The 21,573-nt window shown below is 37.7% G+C and overlaps 1 protein-coding gene across 1 annotated transcript in view; it reads right to left on the reverse strand.

Moving 5' to 3' along the window:
- Positions 1-1,674: 1,674 nt before the first annotated feature.
- The window catches only part of vipr1.L (vasoactive intestinal peptide receptor 1 L homeolog), a 141,180-nt gene continuing 121,281 nt past the window's right edge, over positions 1,675-21,573 (reverse strand). Inside the window, exons 7-13 of the mRNA XM_018267074.2 lie at positions 15,672-15,825; positions 13,603-13,663; positions 11,999-12,065; positions 10,244-10,335; positions 6,607-6,736; positions 4,674-4,715; positions 1,675-3,595 (exon numbers count right to left, since the gene is read on the reverse strand). Coding sequence (XP_018122563.1) covers positions 3,404-3,595; positions 4,674-4,715; positions 6,607-6,736; positions 10,244-10,335; positions 11,999-12,065; positions 13,603-13,663; positions 15,672-15,825 — 738 coding nt within the window. The 3' untranslated portion in view covers positions 1,675-3,403. The remainder of the gene's footprint in view (positions 3,596-4,673; positions 4,716-6,606; positions 6,737-10,243; positions 10,336-11,998; positions 12,066-13,602; positions 13,664-15,671; positions 15,826-21,573) is intronic.

Raw genomic sequence — 21,573 nt, forward strand, 5'->3', positions numbered from 1 at the left:
AAACAAAAAGGTCTTGTTTCAAACTTCCTAGAGATGAACAAATCCGTGTTGATTCCCAACTCCATTAGGATTGATTCAATGAATGATGTGCTTTGTGCTCCACATGAGCTAATGGCGTGTGCTCCATGTTTATTCTACATCGTCTACACAGCAATCATGGCACATCCAATGAAAACTATGGCAATGCTGTTTTTTCTTTGGCACCATATGGAGGGGACAATATTTTTTCATGGATAAGTAAATCTTAAAAATAAGTGAGTGTAAAATTGATGAGAGTGCTATGCTAAGCACTTTTGCAATTTACATTCATTATATTGTTTTTTTTAATTCCAAGTTATTAAGGGATACATATACTGTTAATATGAATTAATTGTGTTTGTTACAACAGCTCCGCCTGCTGGTCATTTTCCTCACCAGTCTGACCACCAAGTAGTCAAGGAAGTTGTCTCTGATGTTCTTCTGCTTAGGAAAAATATTAGAAACCTCAGATTTTTTTTCTCAAATCTTTCCTAAGCAGAAGAACATCAGAGCAGACTCTTTCTTTCTCCTGACAACTTCCTTGACTACTTGCTGGTCAGACTGGTGGGAAACTGACCAGCAGGTGGCGCTGTTGTAACAAAAGTTACAAAAAAGTTAATTTTACATTTACTTAATTTTAAGGTTTACTTATCTTTTAAGCTAACCTGCCAATTTCATTTTTTTAGCAGAAAGAACTAGCATTAAGACCACCAATCCATTTGAAGATCTACTAATTAAAAATTGTGGTAGTTCTCAATACTTATGAACATTGTGGTCAAACTCCTATCTTACTGCTTAACCCATCAGTGTAGTAAACATCATTCACCATACAGACTTCCCTGTTTTTGTGACCCAGTTCAGTTAGTCCAGCTCAAAGGCACCTAGTTACGCTCAATATCCAAGAGAAATTCTGAGATCACTATGGACTTACATCTAATCTAAGTTTCACAACTACAGTTGTAACTGCGCGGTTGGACAAGCAATCACTACAATTGACATACTCCATTCATTGGTCTTATTCAATCTGAAAATTGCTTTATAATAAAGGTTTTTAGATTGGTCAATAGTCGATAAAATCATAATGATTTTTCATCTGATGGAATTGGTCCGGCTGAGTAGGGACATAATCTGTAGTGAGAATAAACTCAGGGGTTTATTACAACACAGGTTCCACAAACTTCCCATTACTGAAATTACTGCTCAATCTGCTCACATTGAAAGAAAGCATTGAATTTACCAAGTTGTTCTAAAGGTTGATGTTGGTTTTTATGCTAGAGACCCTACTAGCTACAACTCCTTGGCTGGACAAGTCACTATGAGGCTCACCTATCAAAATTACATTTTGTAGATTTTTTTAAAATTTTTAATAAACTCGACCTGGAATAAAAATGTGAAAAAATGTGAATGTATCAAATTGCTGTTCTACTTATTACTTTCCATGGGTCTTCCAATTCTCAAAAACATTTGAAGTATTAAAAAACCTTGAATTGAAAAAAATGGCTTTTTCAATTCCATTGACTTCTACATGAATTTGTCAGAATTCAACATTCAACTTTTTCTAGTTTTTTTGCGCTTAATAAATCTCCAAAATTCGAGTTTTTGAAATTCAAATTCAAATCAGATTATTGATAAATCTGTCCCCTGGTGTCCCAGCATACTTAGGGGCAGATTTATCAAAATGTCAATTTTTATTTATTATGCTCTAAATTCACATTTTGATAAATCTGCTCCTCAGTGTAATGATTGCCTTGCTTCCTGTAAAGTGTATTGAGAGAAGAGTGCTATATGAATTATTACATCCCTATTACAAATCAAATTGTTCCCATGAATCTTAGCAAGAATCAAGGTATAATTCCTCAAGTATATAATCTATAAACTCTACTTATGTTTTCATCACACGGAAAGCAGAAAATGATAGATACAAAGCTAGAATTAAAACTAATATATGAGAAAACATTAGAGGTAGGGTCAGAATGAGGTAATAGCTTTTACTAATGTCTAGTCTAAAAAACAAAAATAATTTGCTGTATAATAAATATTTAAATGTTTTATTTATGCATTTATTACTATGTATAGTTTATTTATCAATTTTTCAGTTCTTAAGTGTCAATATTAGTGAGGCACGTGGCTGTCTGAAGGCAATTTAAATTAAAATGCAAAAATATATATTTTAAAATTATTTTATATTATAGTTACTAATGATATGGATAAGAATTTATAATAATTTATATGGGTGATCGAGGGGCTGCTATGATTTGGGCCATTTCTGAGATCTGGAAAAATACTATTGTTTTGATTGGACAAAAACCTACATTTTTCTTCCCACCTAACCAAGTTGTCTTTTTGGGGGAATATGTCCTAATTATTTCCATTTTTTAATGGAAGCCCAAAAGACAGGAAAGAAATGAACACAAGGTACTAATCTCGGACGAGCTGCTAACAAACTCCTTCTTGAAGAATAGATATAACAATTAATTATTATGATTTTCCACCTACGGAGTGATACATTCCCTTCAAAATTGATATTTCTGAAATAGGCCAGGTTGGCCCAAGCACTTTTTAAATATACCCTTCTGTAATGGTCAGTTTTCAAACACAAATTTTTTTTATAAAAAAATATATAGCGGTTTCCCGGTTTTGGGCAGGAAGGAAGTAATGATTACCAGGAAATAAGCTTTTCATATACAGCATTACATTTCCACATAATGTTTCCACTCTCAGACACACATAAACACTTACATTTATATGATAATAAGCCCCTTAGCACACACTTCTTAGTTTTTTTCTCTGTATACGGTTGTATATTTAATTTCCCAAATGAAACTCTATAAAAAAAATGTGGAAAAAGTTTTCAACCCCTGTAAAGGTTGGCACTTTGATGTACGTTGGCACATACTATAGATTTTAACTTGATGGCTGCATTTTTACTATTTATATCACCAAGTATTAAGCATACATGTCTCTGCCTACTCAAACAGTGGTCATTACTGTAAGTTCAGCTCGTTTTAGCTTATATGGTATTGGCGCCATGAGCCAATTCTTCTAGTACTTCAGCCACACATTTTTGCAAGTTTTTTTTGGATTCTAAATAAATATATTATTTTCCAGGCTCAGCAAAAAGTTTTTTTTGTTTCAAATGAGCTCAGAAGACCATCTTGACTGAACAACTATTAAAAGACCTTCCAGTATGAAGCCAAGCCATTGACGTCTTCTGTCTTTTGTGATAAAATGTTAATGGTTCTGCCAGTCCCGGACAACTCCAAGCTTATAGACATTCCAACGGTCCCGCAACCTACTAAAGTGCAATTCCAGAAAGACTTCCAATGGAGCAGAGTGATCCTCTAAATAAATGTCTGGTCCTATAGTTCTTTAATGGTATGAGACATCAGACTAAAGAAAATTCTGCTTGAAAGCTGGAACACCTTCTGGTTTTTGGACTGCATTTTGTCAACATGGAAATTTGTGTGCTGAAGTTAGTTCCATTGCTACCCAAAGAGGGGTGATGGAATTTCATATCTGATCCCAAAAACCTTTCCAGATGCCACCTTCTCCATTTCCGTTTCAGTTCCCCTTGAACCTATGTTGTGGAATAAAATGTAAGGTTAGTACTTAACATTATACAACATTCTTCATATTTTGTCAGAAAAGAGGGTATAAACAATGAGAGCCTTGCTTGTTAGGTAAGGAATAATTGTTGCAAAGTCATCACAGTGATCAGAAAACATTCCACATAAACTCCAACTAGCAGTGGCGTAACTACCGGGGGTGCAAAGGGTGCAATTGGGCCAGGGCCCGCACCTCCTCAGGGCCCCCCGGCAGCTTGCGCGCCACTGGATTCCGGCCAGGAAATTGAGTATGGAGGGGGGTGGGGGGCCGGCTGCGCGTCCTGCACCAGGGCCCGCCCTCCTCTAGTTACTTTTCTGCCAACTAAGCTGATAAAAGGAACCAAAATCACAAGAACTGATGTGAAGGACAAAAAATGGCATGAAAACATGGGGCCCCAGGACAAAAAATATCTAACTCTAGAACCAAAGAATACAGCAGGGATCAAATTTGGGAGTAGTCCAAATGCAAAAATGTTATTTATTTTTTTTTACTATAAAATCCGAAACTTTAGTGGAAAAAAGAACTCAAATTTTTCGAGATTTATTATACTCTGAGGATGGAAAAAGTCAGAATCCAAAAATCCTCCATCTCAGACTTGCTGAGGTTGTATATAAGTCAGCAGGAGAGGCCCCTATCCTATTTGGAAGTTTATGTGGTCTGCACGCAATATAGCTGGATTTTCATGTAAAAACCCAAAACAAACCTGTACAATTTGGATTTTCGCTCGATTTTATCGAGTTTGTCCCCCGATGTGATTAAATCGTGCTTTTTTAATAATAAATAAGGTCCAATTGTGGATTGTAATTTGGTCAGACTTTTTTTATTTAAATACTCAGATAAATGCAGAATTTTTTTTTTGATAAATAAGGCCTCCATTATTTTAATGCAAACATCTGATTGGTTGCTATTGGTTACAAGACTGGGCATTAACCATATTAGTTTATGACATCCTTCCACCTAGACATACGTAGCTTTGTTTTGCATAACTAGCCAACATAATGCCCTTATAGTTTCTAAGTGATAACCAGTTAAATGCTTCGGGACCTTACCTCTCCATTAAGGAAACAGTAGAGGATAGCCACAACAAAGCCCTGAAAAGAGAAAAAAATAAACAATCATGGATAAGTGTTAATGTAACAATGTAATTTAATATATTTATTTTATTATTAATATTACCCCACCCTGTTTCATGGCTTCAGGTGGTCCAAATAAAAACCTGACAACAACATTCAGACCACAAGGGTCCAAAATCCTAGTACAATGATTTTACACCTGTGCAGGATTATGGTTCCCTAACTGAATTAATTAGAAGAGTAATTGAGATGTTAGCAATTCAAAGCTGCAATGGGGTTCTAATATGGGTAATTCAATGTCAGTTGTAATTGGATATATTTAGAAACTGAAGACTGCCCTGGAATAATAAGAACTGCCTGGGTGAAGATAACCTCAGCTTATATATAAAGGCATCATTTCTTTTAACTTTGGACTGCGAGATATAGCCCAAGCCTTTGGCTTTCCAACAGAGCCAAGAGCATTCTCTGGAGTAGATAGCACAAGGGCATTCAGAGGCTACTGCAGATAGAAGAGCAGATAGCACTGGCTGTAATTAAATGGAAGTATCTCACATTTACAGATAGCTTTAATCATTGAAAGCCATCATGGGTCTATATTGACTTGAGGTCACATTGAAGGTAGGGAGCTAAACTGCTTTGGATGTTACTGGGGAAAATAGCCCTATCAGCTCAAGTCAGGATTTTCATTAAAAATTTCCAGAAGGAAACAGTTGTTTGGGTTAGTTTTATGCAAAGTTGAGTTGGTGAAGTTAAAAGTTGTAAGAAATGTTACTTGAAAACAAATAAATCAGGAACGTCCAACCTGCCACCCTTGAGCCGCTAAGCAGACCCATTGGTGCTAACTAGATATTATTGAAGGGGGTTGTTAATTTTTCATCTTTAAAGCATTTCCAATTATTTTCATTTCATGTTTCAGCAGGATAATAACCTTACGTACACAGCAAGGAGCATACAGAATGGGTTTGCACACATGGGAGATCTCCACCCAACTGAACACCTAGGGGCCAATTCATTAACTTCGAGTGAAGGAATAGAAGAAAAAAAACTTCGAATTTCGAATCGAAATGAGCTACTTCGACCTTCGACTACGAATCGAAGGATTCAAACTAAAAATCGTTCGACTATTTGACCATTCGATAGTCGAAGTACTGTCTCTTTAAGAAAAAACTTCGACCCCCTAGTTCGCCACCTAAAAGCTACCGAACCCAATGTTAGCCTATGGGGAAGGTCCCCATAGGCTTGCCTAACTTCTTTTGGTCGAAGGATAATCCTTCGATCGTTGGATTAAAATCCTTTGAATCGGTTGATTTGAAGGATTTAATCATTCGATCGAACGATTATTCCTTCGATCGTTCGATCAAAGTATTTGCGCAAAATCCTTCGACTTCGATATTCGAAGTCGAAGGATTTTTATTCCCCAGTCGAATATCGAGGGTTAATTAACCCTCGATATTCGACCCTTGATGAATTTGTCCCTTACTATATGTGTAGAACTGGAACTTGTTCCAAGTATGGAAAAAAATTCCACCAACAATGTTCCAAAATCTAGTTGAACCTTCCCAGAAGACTTGAGGCCGTTTTAGGAGCAAAGGGGTATCATCTTCATATTAATCCCCTTGGGTTTTTGAAGGAGATGTTTAATAGTTAGGTGTCCACATATCTTTGGCCATATTGTGTATTAGTGAATTCAGGTACCATTGCAATAGTCAACCCTCCTTCAGTCAAGCCAACACTGCCTGAAAAATATTGTCTACACTTGGTGCCCATTAAAGTGTTTTGTGGTTTATACAATTCTAAGTACTTTGGGTTCTTGTTTATAGAAGCCACTATACCAACCACAATCTTCTATATAATGTGGGACCTGGCCAATAAGATCAAGTGTGCACTGTTGTAATTATACAGTTTGTACCTGAAATGATCCGAGGACTAGTTCAAAAATCAACTTTATCTCCACTTTAAAGTTATCGGGAAAGAAAGCAAACATGATGTAATGAACTCCGAACAAAGGGATGAGCAGAAGGGTGGACTTGGCCAGTCTCCTGTTGGAAAAAGAATGAACATTTGACTTTAAAAGAATGTTTCCATGTTCAATAACACAGGAGGTTAAAGAGTACTGGGTACATTTATAGCAGTTAAAGCAAGTAAATCTCATTCCCTCCTAAATAATTCCCCTTATTTATTTTTGCAAAGGATAGATGATTAATACCAGTTGAGAGCAGATTATTTGTATTTAGCTTCTCTTAGAAACAGTGGTATTTTTTGTGCAATGGGGATAATCTAAGCAATTTATTTATGATTCACAGATTTAGGATGTCAAGGCGCTGTTAAAGCTCTATATGAGTAGACAACTAGCACAATAAAAATAAACTATTGAACTTGTTACCAGTATAGAACCAGATTTCTTAGAACAAAGGTCTTCAGACTTATTTGGTTTAAGCCCCACTTTGAGGCCCACCATTTGACAAGGGCTTCTCTTAGCCTGTAACCAGGTTACAAAACTATGAAAACATTTCTATATTAGCCAATCAGACATAGCCCTAAGAAAATCTAGAACATCTTGCTCTAATTGGATTTAAAGATGGCCTTCAAGTATCTAGAATAGAAAAGGGCCTTCAACCCAAACATGTATTTTAAGACCAGGTCCAGAGTTTAGGAACCTCAAACTTATAACCTAAACCTTGGATCTGTCAGTTGATGGTCATAGATGACTTTAATGTTTCATGTTCATGACATTGACGAAGACAGGGCCAACAAAGGGCAATGCGTGGACACAGAGTATCTTATTTTTATGTTTCACATGTCCTCTTTTTGCATATTAAGGTGGCAGCAATTGTGCTTATTCAAATGCACCTTGTTCAGAATGGCACCTCCATTTTTTGAGATGTCAGGTGATGGGTGGCATTCCAGAGGCTACAGGGTGCAAGGGAGCCTTGTATGTATTTAATGCTTGCTTGTGGTAGGAACCATGTGCCCCAAGCACTGTATTTTTAATCTGGGGCAAGGTGCAGAGTGAAGCCTCTTTATACTTCTTCTCAAATGCAAATAGGACCTTAGTGGCATGTGTCCAGGATCGGGGTGAAAGCATACCTCCCTCCTCTGTGCCCATCTGTAATACAGGGCAGAGCTGATATTGAGCATGGCTTTGAAAAGATTTAAGATACATTTCTCCTTTAACACACACAATTTATATATTCTTTTAATGCATTTCTTAAGGAAAGACTTCTCAGCACAGAGCAATGTCGCTTTAAAATGCTGTCCCTTGCTCGCGTTGATGCTGATTAAAGTTGACCTGTTCAACGAAGGTGAATAGAATGTACCTTTCATCCAGGGCAGCGGAAGACAAATTACATCATTTACCCTTCCGAATCAGACATATTAAGAATGGAGAGAGGCTGAAGTTAATAGCGAAATCCCCATTCCTAATGTGTTTTTATAGAAACCAAATAGGAAGGCTAAACTGATGCAATAACCTGGAGAGGGCAAAGCCACCCAGAATGTCAATTAACCTTTTACCGGTGGAATATCTCAAATGCTTTTCCTATATAAAAGCACATTAAACTGCATAAGTTAAATGGTCCAATACTTTATGCATACCAACACCCTGTTGCATTTTATTCTGCCCCATCGTCAGGAACCAATATGGAGTACTAGGTATGGCACTTCCCCTATACACAGGGACAGAGACAAGAGGAAAGTGTTGGAAGGGTTACTGCCTGCTCTGCTCTCATTTCCCTACAGAAATAGGGATTGGTAACACTAGATAGGTACCTAATATATAGAGACAAGAGGTAAGTGTTGGAAGGGTTACTGCCTGCTCTGCTCTCATTTCCCTACAGAAATAGGGATTGGTAGCACTAGATAGGTACCTAATATATAGAGACAAGAGGAAAGTGTTGGAAGGGTTACTGTCTGCTCTCTCTCATTTCCCTACAGAAATAGGGATTGGTAGCACTAGATAGGTACCTAATATATAGAGACAAGAGGAAAGTGTTGGAAGGGTTACTGTCTGCTCTCTCTCATTTCCCTACAGAAATAGGGATTGGTAGCACTAGATAGGTACCTAATATATAGAGACAAGAGGAAAGTGTTGGAAGGGTTACTGTCTGCTCTCTCTCATTTCCCTACAGAAATAGGGATTGGTAACACTAGATAGGTACCTAATATATAGAGACAAGAGGAAAGTGTTGGAAGGGTTACTGTCTGCTCTCTCTCATTTCCCTACAGAAATAGGGATTGGTAACACTAGATAGGTACCTAATATATAGAGACAAGAGGAAAGTGTTGGAAGGGTTACTGTCTGCTCTCTCTCATTTCCCTACAGAAATAGGGATTGGTAACACTAGATAGGTACCTAATATATAGAGACAAGAGGAAAGTGTTGGAAGGGTTACTGTCTGCTCTCTCTCATTTCCCTACAGAAATAGGGATTGGTAGCACTAGATAGGTACCTAATATATAGGGACAGAGACAAGAGGAAAGTGTTGGAAGGGTAACTGCCTGCTCTGCTATCATTTCCCTACAGAAATAGGGATTGGTAAATACCCAGGTCTTATTATCTCCTCTCTATTTGTACAAAATATCTCTCCCTTTTTTTCAGCACCTAAGGTGTGTGAATATCATTAAATTATTGCACTATATATATATATATATATATATTTGTTCTATAAGTACCTGCTCTCTTTCTTTCACAGTCAAAGACGGGTGCTCTGGTCAAACGTAGTATGTAGCTTTCAAAATGCACCAGCACTTCAGAAACTTTTATCAAAATCTTTTATTCAAACATCACTCTTATGACCAACGTTTCGGCCCACATTGGGGCCTTTATCAAGGATGTGGGGCCGAAATGTTGGACACAAGAGTGATGTTTGAATAAAAGATTTTGATAAAAGTTTCTGGAGTGCTGGTGCATTTTGAAAGATATATACATATATATCTCTACTTTTTTTAAATTGATAAATTCATTGTAAAAATTATAAATATACAGATAGATATTGATAAATATACATAAGATACAAACAACTGATTGGGTGGAGCTTTCTTTAGGCTAAAGATAAAGGATGGCGGAACACAGCGGAGCAAATACAGCATAAAACAAAACGTGATTTCTGCACTTCTGCTTTAAAGAAAAAATAAAAATACATGTTCCCCCAGAAATAGACTTTGTCATCGTATATAAATCTTTTTTGTCTAAGCTTTTATTATCCCTTTAAGCCCTTTACCTAGGCAGGTGTAACAGTGGCATAGAGTTCATCAAAATAATTGGCCATGGTATTCAAAAAAATACATTACAAGTCTAGATAATGATATATTGCTTTAATTTAAAAGGGACAAGCAAAAGGACTTTGCAATGGGATTCAGTCCATAATGCAATTTATTACACCCTGGTCACCTATACCCAATGGCTTAGATTGATGAACACAACTATGTAACTATAGGACACCCACAAACTCACAGATGCCAACTCATGATGTCATGTTGATGATGTCACTATAGGATGCTACACTAGCAACAGGAAGTTTCAGGAGGCTAGCCGTTAGGACACTTACGTATACTGGCTGTTCTCATTCCTTCCAACATCGGGGGAGTGCAGCTTCTGTACTAAGATCCTGATGATGCAGATGAAAAAAATAAAATTGACCTGAAAGAGAAATAAAATACAAATTCACCAAAATGAGGGCAAATGTAATGCAAAAAAAAAAAAAAGAATCTTCTAGTGAAACACAGATTAGAAAATAGAGAACAAACCAAACCTGTCTTTTACCCCGTTGGGTCTCCTGCCTGTTGACCTTAACATTTGGTTTAGCGAGACAGGATGGCAGCCATCTTGGGCCTAACATCAGCTTGCTTGGGACTTTGTGTTATACATCCCAAGTATGATGATGTCAAACCCATAGAACGCAGCTGTGTATGACGACCATGGACAGACGAGTTCGGCTCTGTCAAGAACTGTTACACAGGGACAGCCACAGCATATCTAACCGTGTGTGATGTCACATAACATCCGCCAGAAAAAATGCAATGTTATTCTAAAATTATACCCGTTTAAAGGACCACTATAAATTGCGGCACAAATGCAACGCTGTCGATATACGATTGAACAGAACACAATTCAGTTGAAAAAAATGATTTTTATAATGGCCCTTTAAATTGCTATTTATAAATATGCTATTTAACATACTTTTAGTTCCGTTAAATGATGAGTAATAACCTTAAACATTTAATAACATAACTTTTAAAATGTAGGACACATAAACAAAGTCAAATCCTCATAATAAGAAATCACATATGATGCTTTGTGTCAAAAGCTAATACCAAATCTGCAGGAACAGTAAGCACTCATATTGTGATGGTTTTATATGGGGTAAGTCACAGATTATTTAAAGGGGCAATAACGATTTGGTGAAAGACACCAAAATACCTTCTTTTGAGAAATTCTTTAAAATCCCTACACATCCCCTTTAAACCACAAAAGTTGAGCTTCACCACACGGAAACAGATTGCATATAGGTGTGTATTGGATCTGTGGTTCCCTTACACATTATGGCACATTGAAATAAAATGGTAATTTCTTTGGGTGGATCTTCCTTAATAGAGGACTGCCTAATAGAGTTGGTGGCTCGTGTCTTTAATAGGCAAAAATCTGTAGTATGGCAACACTGGTTAAAGTGGTTGTTTACCTTTAATTTTACTTATAGTATGATGTACAGAGTGATATTGTGAGATAATTTGCAATTATTAAATAATTTTAGTATTCGTGGTTTCTGAGTTATTTCGCTTTTTATTCAGCAGTTCTCCAGTTTGCAACTTCAGCCACCTGGTTGCTAGGGTCCAAATTCCCCCAGCAATCATGTACTGATATGAATAAGAGACTGGAATATGAATAGGAGAGGCCTGAATAGAAAGATGAGTAACAAAAAGTAGCAAAAGCAATAAACGTGTAGCCTTACAGAGTATTTGTTTTATAATGACGCACACTTGAAAGTTGGAAAGAGTCAAAAGTAAAAAAGGCATAATAATAATTCAAAAATATATTAAAAAGAAATTTGGAAAAACAAAAAAAAAATGTCAATTGAAAAGTTGCTTAGAATTAGCCATTCTATAACATACTAAAAGTTAACTTAAAGGTGAATCACCCATTTAAGAATGTTCTTTTGGCCAACCCCGGAGGAACTGATTTTACATTAGTTTACCTCCAAGGTTGGCCACCAGAAGACATCCCGAGGAGCATCCCATATCTGTGCTGCTCTTCTGCACCTTATAATATCACACATTCAATCAGTAGAAGATAGGAGATACTTTACCGAAATGGAAATCAAAATAGGAGCTCTGATGATCCACCAGAAAGGGGAGTCAATTGAGTCCCAACACCTGTGAACAGATCATACGTTTCTTTCGACATCAAACAATTCCAGAATGAGAAAAATATGAAGGGTGAGAAAAATGGGAGGGATAGAAAGTTGGATGGGCCATATGATTTGCCATTCTTCCAATTATTCTCACCCATATGATATGGCACTTGAGGAACACTTTGTTATATATTAGGTGGGCACAAGGGCAGCATAAGAAATGTGGCAAGTGTCTTGTACCATGAAATGCAATGGTTTCTTCCCATCAAGGACCTTATTCTAGGCACATAACTGATCAGGAGGGGTCGGGGAGGGGTGTCATCCAATTTGGGCATAAAAGTATATCCATCGACAAAGCATTGCATAGCAGCATAGCAACATAGTGCACTATGTTGCTATGCTGCTATGCAATGCTTTGCAAATAATAAAGGCGGTCTTAAATGAAAAATTGGCGTGCTGTCGATGGATATACTTTTATGTGATATAAAGAAGCCTTTGTGAACAGGCTTAAGGACGTGCACCCACCAAGAAAATTGGGCCTAGTAAGTAAGTGCGGTTTTGATTGGAATTATCCAATTTGGGCATGCCGACGTCCAATTCGGCATGCCGCATTAATTGTTCGGTGGCCCAGTTCAGGACTGTCCATGGCCTGGTTCTGGGCCGCGGCCCGGTGGTTGGGGACCCCTGTTCTAAAGCATGCTGAGGGTTGAATTATGTTAGAAGCTGTTTTAAACAAGAAACCCAATGTAGTTTAATATTAGGGATTCACTATTTTAAGATTCAGTTGTTTCCTGAATCCTTTGTGAAAGATTCGGCCCAATACGGAACAAAATCTGAACCTAATTTAAGGAAATATAAATTAGGGAAATATGTTGGAAAGAGAACTGTGTGCACAGCACGTGGCATCATTTTTTCTATTTCTGTGACAAAAAGTCATGTGATTTTTTTGGATTCGGTTTGGCCATGCATTTGGATTCGGCCAAATCCTACTGAAAAAGGCAGAATCTTACCCGAATCCCGAACCAAATCCTGGATTCAGTGCATTCCTATTTATTATAAAGAATTCAGCCAACTGATCACATCAATACATAAAAAAAAATTTCATCTCCCTAATATTGACAATAGTCAAATGACTGTGATATCTTGATTGCAATTCTCAACTAATGAAATCTTTTGTCTAGTGTATCTCCTACCGCTTCTAGTTGGCCAATGTTGCCCCCCAGTATTATATATTTTATAAGGACAAGAGGAAGTTCTCAGATCTTACTACTGGGTATGTCATCAATAAATACAATGTTTTCAGAACTGGTCTAGAAACATTCCAGGCAAATTCCACCCCATCCCCTTCAAAAATATTGGCCATGAAGGTTTAGGGTAAATGGTTATAGCACAACAGCATCACACAAAATCAAATTTAGAACATTATGAGCCAAACTTAAAAGGGTTGGAGTGCAAAAATACCCACAAATTGAGCCGGTATAATGGCATTCACATAAAATATTCACTATTAATTAAAAAAATAAAATAAAATTAATAAAATATGTTGAGTTATTTCTTACCCAGAATCATCAAAATGGATCCGGGTAACAGTCCAAGCGGTGATAAATACTGTGGGGGCACCTGTTGTTGGAGAGTAGAGAGTTAGGCCAATCAGGTTAAAATCTGATGATGCATCATAAATATGGATAATGCCAAACAACAGTAACTACAGTCTATGGACAATCCCACAAACACACTTGTATCCCTAATACCATAGCTGAAAAGAAACTTGACCTAACAGATAGTGGACCTAACAGATATTAATATTGCCTGGCTGAATGTCAGGCTATGGTCAGAAATTATTTGGGAATATTAAGGAGGTGTATGTGGCCAATTGGGGTTAAAGGGAAAACTCTATGGGTAGAACTATGGCCCCATTTTATTCAGTGTCCCTCAAACACACTCATATCCCTAATACCATAACTGAAAAGAAACTTGAACTACCAGATAGTTGACCTACCAGATATTAATATTGCCTAGCTGAATGTCAGGCTGTAGTCAGAAATGATTTGGGAATATTAGGGCGGTGTATGTTACCAATTGGGGTTAAGAGGCAATAGGGAACACTATGGCCCCATTCCAATCAATGTCCCTCAGTAAAACCTTTCTGATTGTGTCTCCTTCTGTGCTTTTGAGGAGCACTTTTTGTTGTCAGTCAATCAAGGAGGTCCATTTAACTATTCAGTTACCTTTTTGTTTTATTTATATATTGGATCTTTAAGGGATACTGTCATGGGAAAAAAGTTTTTTTTCAAAATGAATCAGTTAATAGTGCTGCTCCAGCAGAATTATTCTGCACTGAAATCCATTTCTCAAAAGAGCAAACAGATTTTTTTATATTCAATTTTGAAATCTGACATGGGGCTAGACATTTTGTCAATTTCCCAGCTGCCCCCAGTCATGTGACTTGTGCCTGCACTTTAGGAGAGAAATGCTTTCTGGCAGGCTGCTATTTTTCCATCTCAATGTAACTGAATGTGTCTCAGTGGGACATGGGTTTTTACTATTGAGTGTTGTTCTTGGATCTACCAGGCAGCTGTTATCTTGTGTTAGGGAGCTGCTATCTGGTTACCTTCCCATTGTTCTTTTGTTTGGCTGCTGGGGGGGGGTGATATCACTCCAACTTGCAGTACAGCAGTAAAGAGTGATTGATGTTTATCAGAGCACAAGTCACATGACTTGGGGCAGCTGGGAAATTGACAATATGTCCAGCCCCATGTCAGATTTCAAAATTGAATATAAAAAAATCTGTTTGCTCTTTTGAGAAATGGATTTCAGTGCAGAATTCTGCTGGAGCAGCACTATTAACTGATTCATTTTGAAAAAATTTTTTTTTCCCATGACAGTATCCTTTTAGCTCTACTACTTTTCCATAGGGCTGTACATGGAGTTTCCAAAGACATAGCCATCTCTATAACTAGAATGGACATTAGGTGACTTCTCCAAGGACACAAGGTGAAGTTGTAACCATAAGAATCTTCTTTTGTACAATCAGATCATTAATTTAAGACATATATAATTAAATTGAAGCAATCAGCGTTGGACATAATGAAGCATTCTAGGCCTCTGAGGGTAATCTTAATTAATATTTCATGAAAGATCCCATCTGTTCTTAATACACATGCAGGCCGTCAGAATATGCACTCCATTAATACTCAGTAATGTTCCTCTTTATATCATGCTTATTTATGGCATTAAATTAATTAAAGAAACAGTGTATTTTTAAAGGGATTCTCTCATCAAATAATTTTCCACTATTCTCTCTCTTCCATAGCAATGTTACTATATTTCTATGTTACTATGTCTACTTTTTCTTTTTGACAATGTGTAATTCCATTGTTAATTGCCCCATTGTAATTGGGCTATAGGCACATATCCAGTGCAATTATCAGGGTACAGGGGTTTACAGGTCCCCTCATTTGGGCCCATTTAGAAATGACAGTTTCTAAAACAAAACAAAACAGATGAGACTTACCAGACCAGACATATTGGGGTGTGCCAAGATGTTAACTGGGTGCTGATGTAATTCAATAGCAATAGACACAAACACACGTGGTTAATTATATAACACAGACCTTCTGACACTCACCCCAGCCAATGAGAATGTACCACCAAAAATACTTCTTCTCTGAAAAGAATGAGATGACCAGTAGTGTGTGTAGGTACAGGCCTTCCACCAGCAGCCAGAAGAAGTTGGCCATGATGCAGTACTGGAAGAAGACAATGGCAGCCTTGCAGCCAGCCTAAAAAAAATGATTCACTGGTTACATGGGAAACATATAAATCCTATAACAGAGAGAATAATATCAAGGGGGAATAAATAAACTCCTTGCAGATAGTGTCCTGGCTGGAATTGAACCTAGGACCATAGGCAGTGATGCTATCCTCTGAGCTTGCCATATTTGTTATATTGATAGCCAGAGAACCAACTCCTCTATACCCTTCTCCAACTCTAAGGGGTGTTATTTAAAAAACTACAACCATGCCTGATTTGACCTTATTTATTAATAAAATAACCCAAATTAATCGGATCGTGGGAAAAGTCAATAAAATCAAGCGAAAACTCAAATCGATTAAAATGTTTGGGCTTTTTTTCCAGAATCGCTTGATTTTTTCATGGTTTTTGCCCGAAAACCCTGAAAAAGACAGATTTTCAGGCTAAAACCCACCGACAACCCCAATAACTAGTGATTGGCGAATTTATACGCCAGGCGCGAATTCGCGGCGAATTTGCGTGATTCGCCACCAGCGAATAAATTCGCGAAACGCCCGTGAAAATTCGCCAGCGTCATAAAAAACGGGTGCCGGCGTCAAAAACGAGACATCTACGCTGTTTCGCAAAATTTTTGCAGTTTCACAAATTTTCCGGTGAAGCAAAACGCTGCAAATTTGCCCATCACTACCAATAACTTCAATTTTGGATAGGCGCCTCTCCAATTGACTTATACAGGACCTCGACAGGTCTGAGATGGTGGATTTTCAGATTTGGGCTTTTTGCATCATTGGGGTATAAAAAATCTTGAAAAATTCAATTTTTTTTTCCTCTAAAAATTTGAGTTTTCTAGTGAACAAGACTTTAAAATTCGGACTTTAATAAATAACCCCCTACCCAGTACGGCTTCGAGTGACAGCCAATAGGAAGTGGCTATGTAACCCTACTCCAATTGGCTGTACTGGGACCCCAGCTCTCCTGATAGCAACGGAATCAGCAGGAGTGATAACCGTAATATAAGCATTTATGTGCTAAAAGCAACACCCATGGATAGTGCACGCAACTGGAATTTAAGAATAACCCCCTATATGACTTTGACGTAGTTGGCCAGCTTAAATATATTGCAATATATGGACAAACAATCCCTGTGTTGTTTAAAGGGGAAAGCATTTTTCAGTAGCAGTATGCACAAAATGTCTCTGTCTTAAATATATTGATAATGGGTTGAGTGCAGAGGACTCTTGTATTTGTCTATATGTGTTTTATGGTCACAGCCTCATTGCACCCCCGCCTAATGATTTTAAAAACTAGTGGTGAGCACAACTTTCCCCTGTTTGTTATATATATATAAACATATATATATATATGAAAAGCAGCAAGAAATAAATAGTGGATTAAGGCCAGCTCATTGAAGGAAATGTCCCGCACTACAAATACATTTTTAATGAAACCTTTATACATCCTCTAAACATTAGCACCTTCATTGCTCTCCCTCCCCGCTGGGAATAGATATTACTGGTTGCAATAGGCTGAATAATAAGCTCATTATTTGATATAAAGCGCCGGCATTAGACGCACTAGGCTGTTATATGTATGTAAAGCAGCGGCTTTATGTTTAATCAAGTGGAGAATGCCTTTATCATTCAGCAAAGAGCGGAAATACTTGGGAGTTTGTCACTTGAATAAAGATGAACAAAAAGCCGGTCCATGTCCTTGTACAGGTCCAGTAAATGGATGTGGTAAATGGAACCTGTTCTCTTCAGCAAAGGATGAGCAATAATCGTTAATTATAGTCTTTCTTACATTGCTGACGTCCTGTAATGACTAGGATTATTTATCTTTCATTTTTATGACTATTCACCTGATGCTACAGAGAAAAGTGGCTGTTTATTAAAGGGATTCTGTCATGATTTTTATGGTGTCGTTTTATTTCTAAATAACACTCCAATTAATTCACTGTACAATATAAAATGTCATTCCTGAACCAGCAAGTGTATTTAGTTGTAATATTGGTGTGTAGGTGCATCTCAGGTCATTTTGCCTGGTCATGTGCTTTCAGAAAGAGCCAGCACTTTAGGATGGAACTGCTTTCTGGCAGGCTGTTGTTTCTCCTACTCAATGTAACTGAAGGAGTCGCAGTAGGACATGGATTTTTACTATTGAGTGCTGTTCTTAGATCTACCAGGCAGCTATTATCTGGTTACTTTCCCACTGTTCTGCTGATGGGCTGCTGGAAGGAAAGAGAGGGGCGATACCTCTCAACGAGTGACTGACGTTTATCAAAGTACAAGTCACGTGACTGGGGGCACCTGGGAAACTGACGATATGTCTAGCTCCATGTCAGATTTCAAAATTAAATATAAAAAATCAGTTTGCTTTTTTGAAAAAATGGATTTCAGTGCAGAAGTATGATGGAGCAGCAATTATTAACTGATGTATTTTGAAAAAAAAAAAAACGTTTTCCCATGACAGTATCTCTTTAAAGGGGAACCAACAGCAAAGGAACAGCAAAAAAAACAGACGCAAGCCGTACCTTGCATCCTGTACTTTCTTGCCCTCCAGAATTGCCCTTCCCACATGAATACAGTGCTGCCTGCCTTTGTCAGGAAAACAAAGAAATATATAGGTGTCTCTCTCCAGCCCCTTACTCATCCCCTAACTTGCTAAGAAGCATGATTTTGCAACCATTAGTGCTCTAACACACACTCAGGAATGACTGTTAGCCCCAGGAACCTGATCTTTTAGAACAATGGAGTGTAATGCAAGTGTGAACCTAAGCAACAAATCCTATAGAAAAATGGAGATTACGGAAAAATCAGAAAAACCTTCTAGAGAACAATTTAAAACCTTCTAGAGAACAATTGCGTTTAATGACAGTCTGAATCTGCTAAATAAGCAAAAACTTCTAGAGAGAATGGAGATTACTGCCAATCTGAAATGGTAAGAACACCTAGTGAACACTGGAGATGAATTCAAGGCTAAAACTGCTAAAATACACCATCTAGAGAATAATGAAGATCCTATAGAACAATGGAGTTTCAAGGAAGTCTGAAACCTTCTAGAGAACACTGGAAATCAATGTACGTCTAAAACTGCTAAATTACACCATCTAGACTAGAGAATAAGGAAAATTCAAGAGAACAATGGGGATTAATGGAAGTCCACAATGGATTTAAAATCAACAGGCAAATAAAACGTGCTCCTCTGCAATGAAGTAATGCCTTCTAGAGAACACTGGAGGTAAATACAAGTCTGAAACTGCTAAGAAACACCTTCTAGAGAACATAGAAATTCATGTAATTCTAAAACTGCTAAAGAACCCCAGCTAGAGAATATTGAAGATTCAAGAGAACACTGGAGATTTATGGAAGTCAACAATAGAGTTTCATAGACGTTTGAAATGGCCAAGTAACACTGGAGATTCATGTCAAGTCTAAAGTTTCTAGAGAATAATGGAGATTCAAGAGAACACAATCATGGGATTCTGAAACTGCTTCCTAAGTAAAGGTGACCATACACGGGTAGATTAAAGCTTATCTGACAATGTATGGGGACTTCACATGGGTCTCCCTGATCAATATCAGGCCAAAAAACGGGCAGATATCAAACGGGCAGGAATTTTCCGGCTATTGAGGACCATTTTGGCTAGTTGATGCAGTCCTACAACCCGTCCGTGCCCATTGCCATTATTATAATCTGATTGTCTGACCCTAGGGCTGAACGATCAAATTAACCCTATATTGTCCTGCAGTTGGTGTGCAAATTGGGGAAAGATCTGCTCATTTGGTGACCTCGCCAAGCGAGTGGATCATATAGTGTATGGCCACCTTTAGATCTTCTAGAGAACAATGGAGTTTACTGCAAGTTTGAAACTGCTAAACAACACCTTATTGAGAATAAAGGAGAATAAAAATCAAGAGGCTAATAGAACATGCTCCTCTGAAAGTTTCATCAGCATAAGCATTTGTGTCCTTTTAAATTTTCATACTAAAGGGAGTAGGTCGGGGGCACAAACCGCCTCCTTTATAAACAGTCCACTAAAAGCGCCAACTTGAATGTCTGAATTAGTCATTTCCCTACAAAATTAATGTCATAAAATCTTTCTGTGCTGGGTGAGCCTGGCAGAGCCTCGCTGCGATTACTCTCGGGAAAGGGATTCCGGGGCCCTGAATTCAATCATTTTTCTGATGCTGAAATTAAGCTCAAATTATCTAAGTGGTGCTAAGATGAAAGTGTATGTGACACCGATCGGCTGGCTGTGCCCCAGGCATCAGAGATAGTAGTGCCAGGAGCTGCTACACACTGTGCTCTAAGCTACAAGATTGTATAATATCACTAATTATAGATCAAGGGCAAGTTTAACTTACACAGTCACACAGCAACCACTACAAGGAATTGTATTTTTATTATCTTTAATTTATTTCTGTTGAGGGGAAGTACAACCCAAGTTTAACTGGGTGGATATTAATTCTTCTGAAAAAATGTAATGTATAGGACGCACTGCTGCTTAGTCGGGGCTTTGGATCAAATCCACCGTGTATATATATATATATATGTAGAGCAAAGAAATCCGCACTCATAGGTCTTTTGTGAAGGAAAAAATGGGTTTATTCAACGTTTCGGCTCTTAGACTCGAGCCGTCATCAGGAAGGGCTTGAGTCTAAGAGCGTTGAATAAACCCATTTTTTCATCACAAAAGACCTATGAGTGTGGATTTCTTTGCTCTATAGATTTTGATATATGTTCCAGCACCTAGGCATTTCCATTGTTTTCTGAGTGCACCTATCCAGTAGTTTGTGTATATATATATATATATGTAATACACAATGTCTGATTTAAGTATTTCTTTTATAGTATTCAAGATATTAGCAGTTTAAACAATTGCACTATAAACTCATTGGGGGTCATTTATAGAGTTCACGCAACGCATATTTATTCGCAAATGATTGTATTGCCCATGGTTTTTCCTGAATGCTAATATATTGCACTGCTCTGCCCGTCTTTCCGTTTTTTGTGAATTCGCCAAATGACTCGCAAATGAGACGGGTGTTTGCGTGAGTGTGTCCACTGTGCGCGGTTGTTGTTACGTGAAAATAGTGTTGACAGTAACTTAAATTCGCAATTTGCAAAACTGTTTCGCAAATATTTTCTCTGCCACCAAAGTTGTGGCGTAATTAATTCGGAGAGTGCGCACATACATATTCACAATTTGCGAATTTTGACATATTTAAAAAGCTCTTATAGACATTCGCATTATGAAAAAAATTCGCAATTCTGTTTGCACCACAATTATTCAGCTTTACAAATTGTAACAAATTTACAAATGTAGCAGGGCAAATATATTCACTGTGCGAACCAATCTGCCCTGCGCCAAATTTAAAAATGGGCCCCACTGTGTCCAGACAGCTGAAATGAGGGGTGGCCCTGTTGTTTCTGATTCATTGTCGAAGAAGTGTAAAAAATCTTGAACACTAGAAAAAAAAATTCACGTTAAAGGAGAATGAAAGGTACCAAAGCAGTTTATAGATTAGCCACAATAGTACAAGCTATAACACTATATTTATTTTGTAGAATGCTTTACCATACATGAGTAACCAGCTCTAGAAGCTCTCTCTGTTTGTTTAGGATAGAAGCTGCCATATTAGCTTGGTGTAACATCACTTCCTGCCTGAGTCTCTCCCTGCTCACTCATAGCTCTGGGCTCAGATTACAGCAGAGAAGGGAGGGGGAGGAGGGAGAGAGAGGAGCAAACTGAGCATGCTCAAGCCCTAGCCCTGGA

The sequence above is a fragment of the Xenopus laevis genome, chromosome 6L (genome assembly GCF_017654675.1).
Source record: "Xenopus laevis strain J_2021 chromosome 6L, Xenopus_laevis_v10.1, whole genome shotgun sequence".
Classification (NCBI taxonomy): Eukaryota; Metazoa; Chordata; class Amphibia; order Anura; family Pipidae; genus Xenopus; species Xenopus laevis.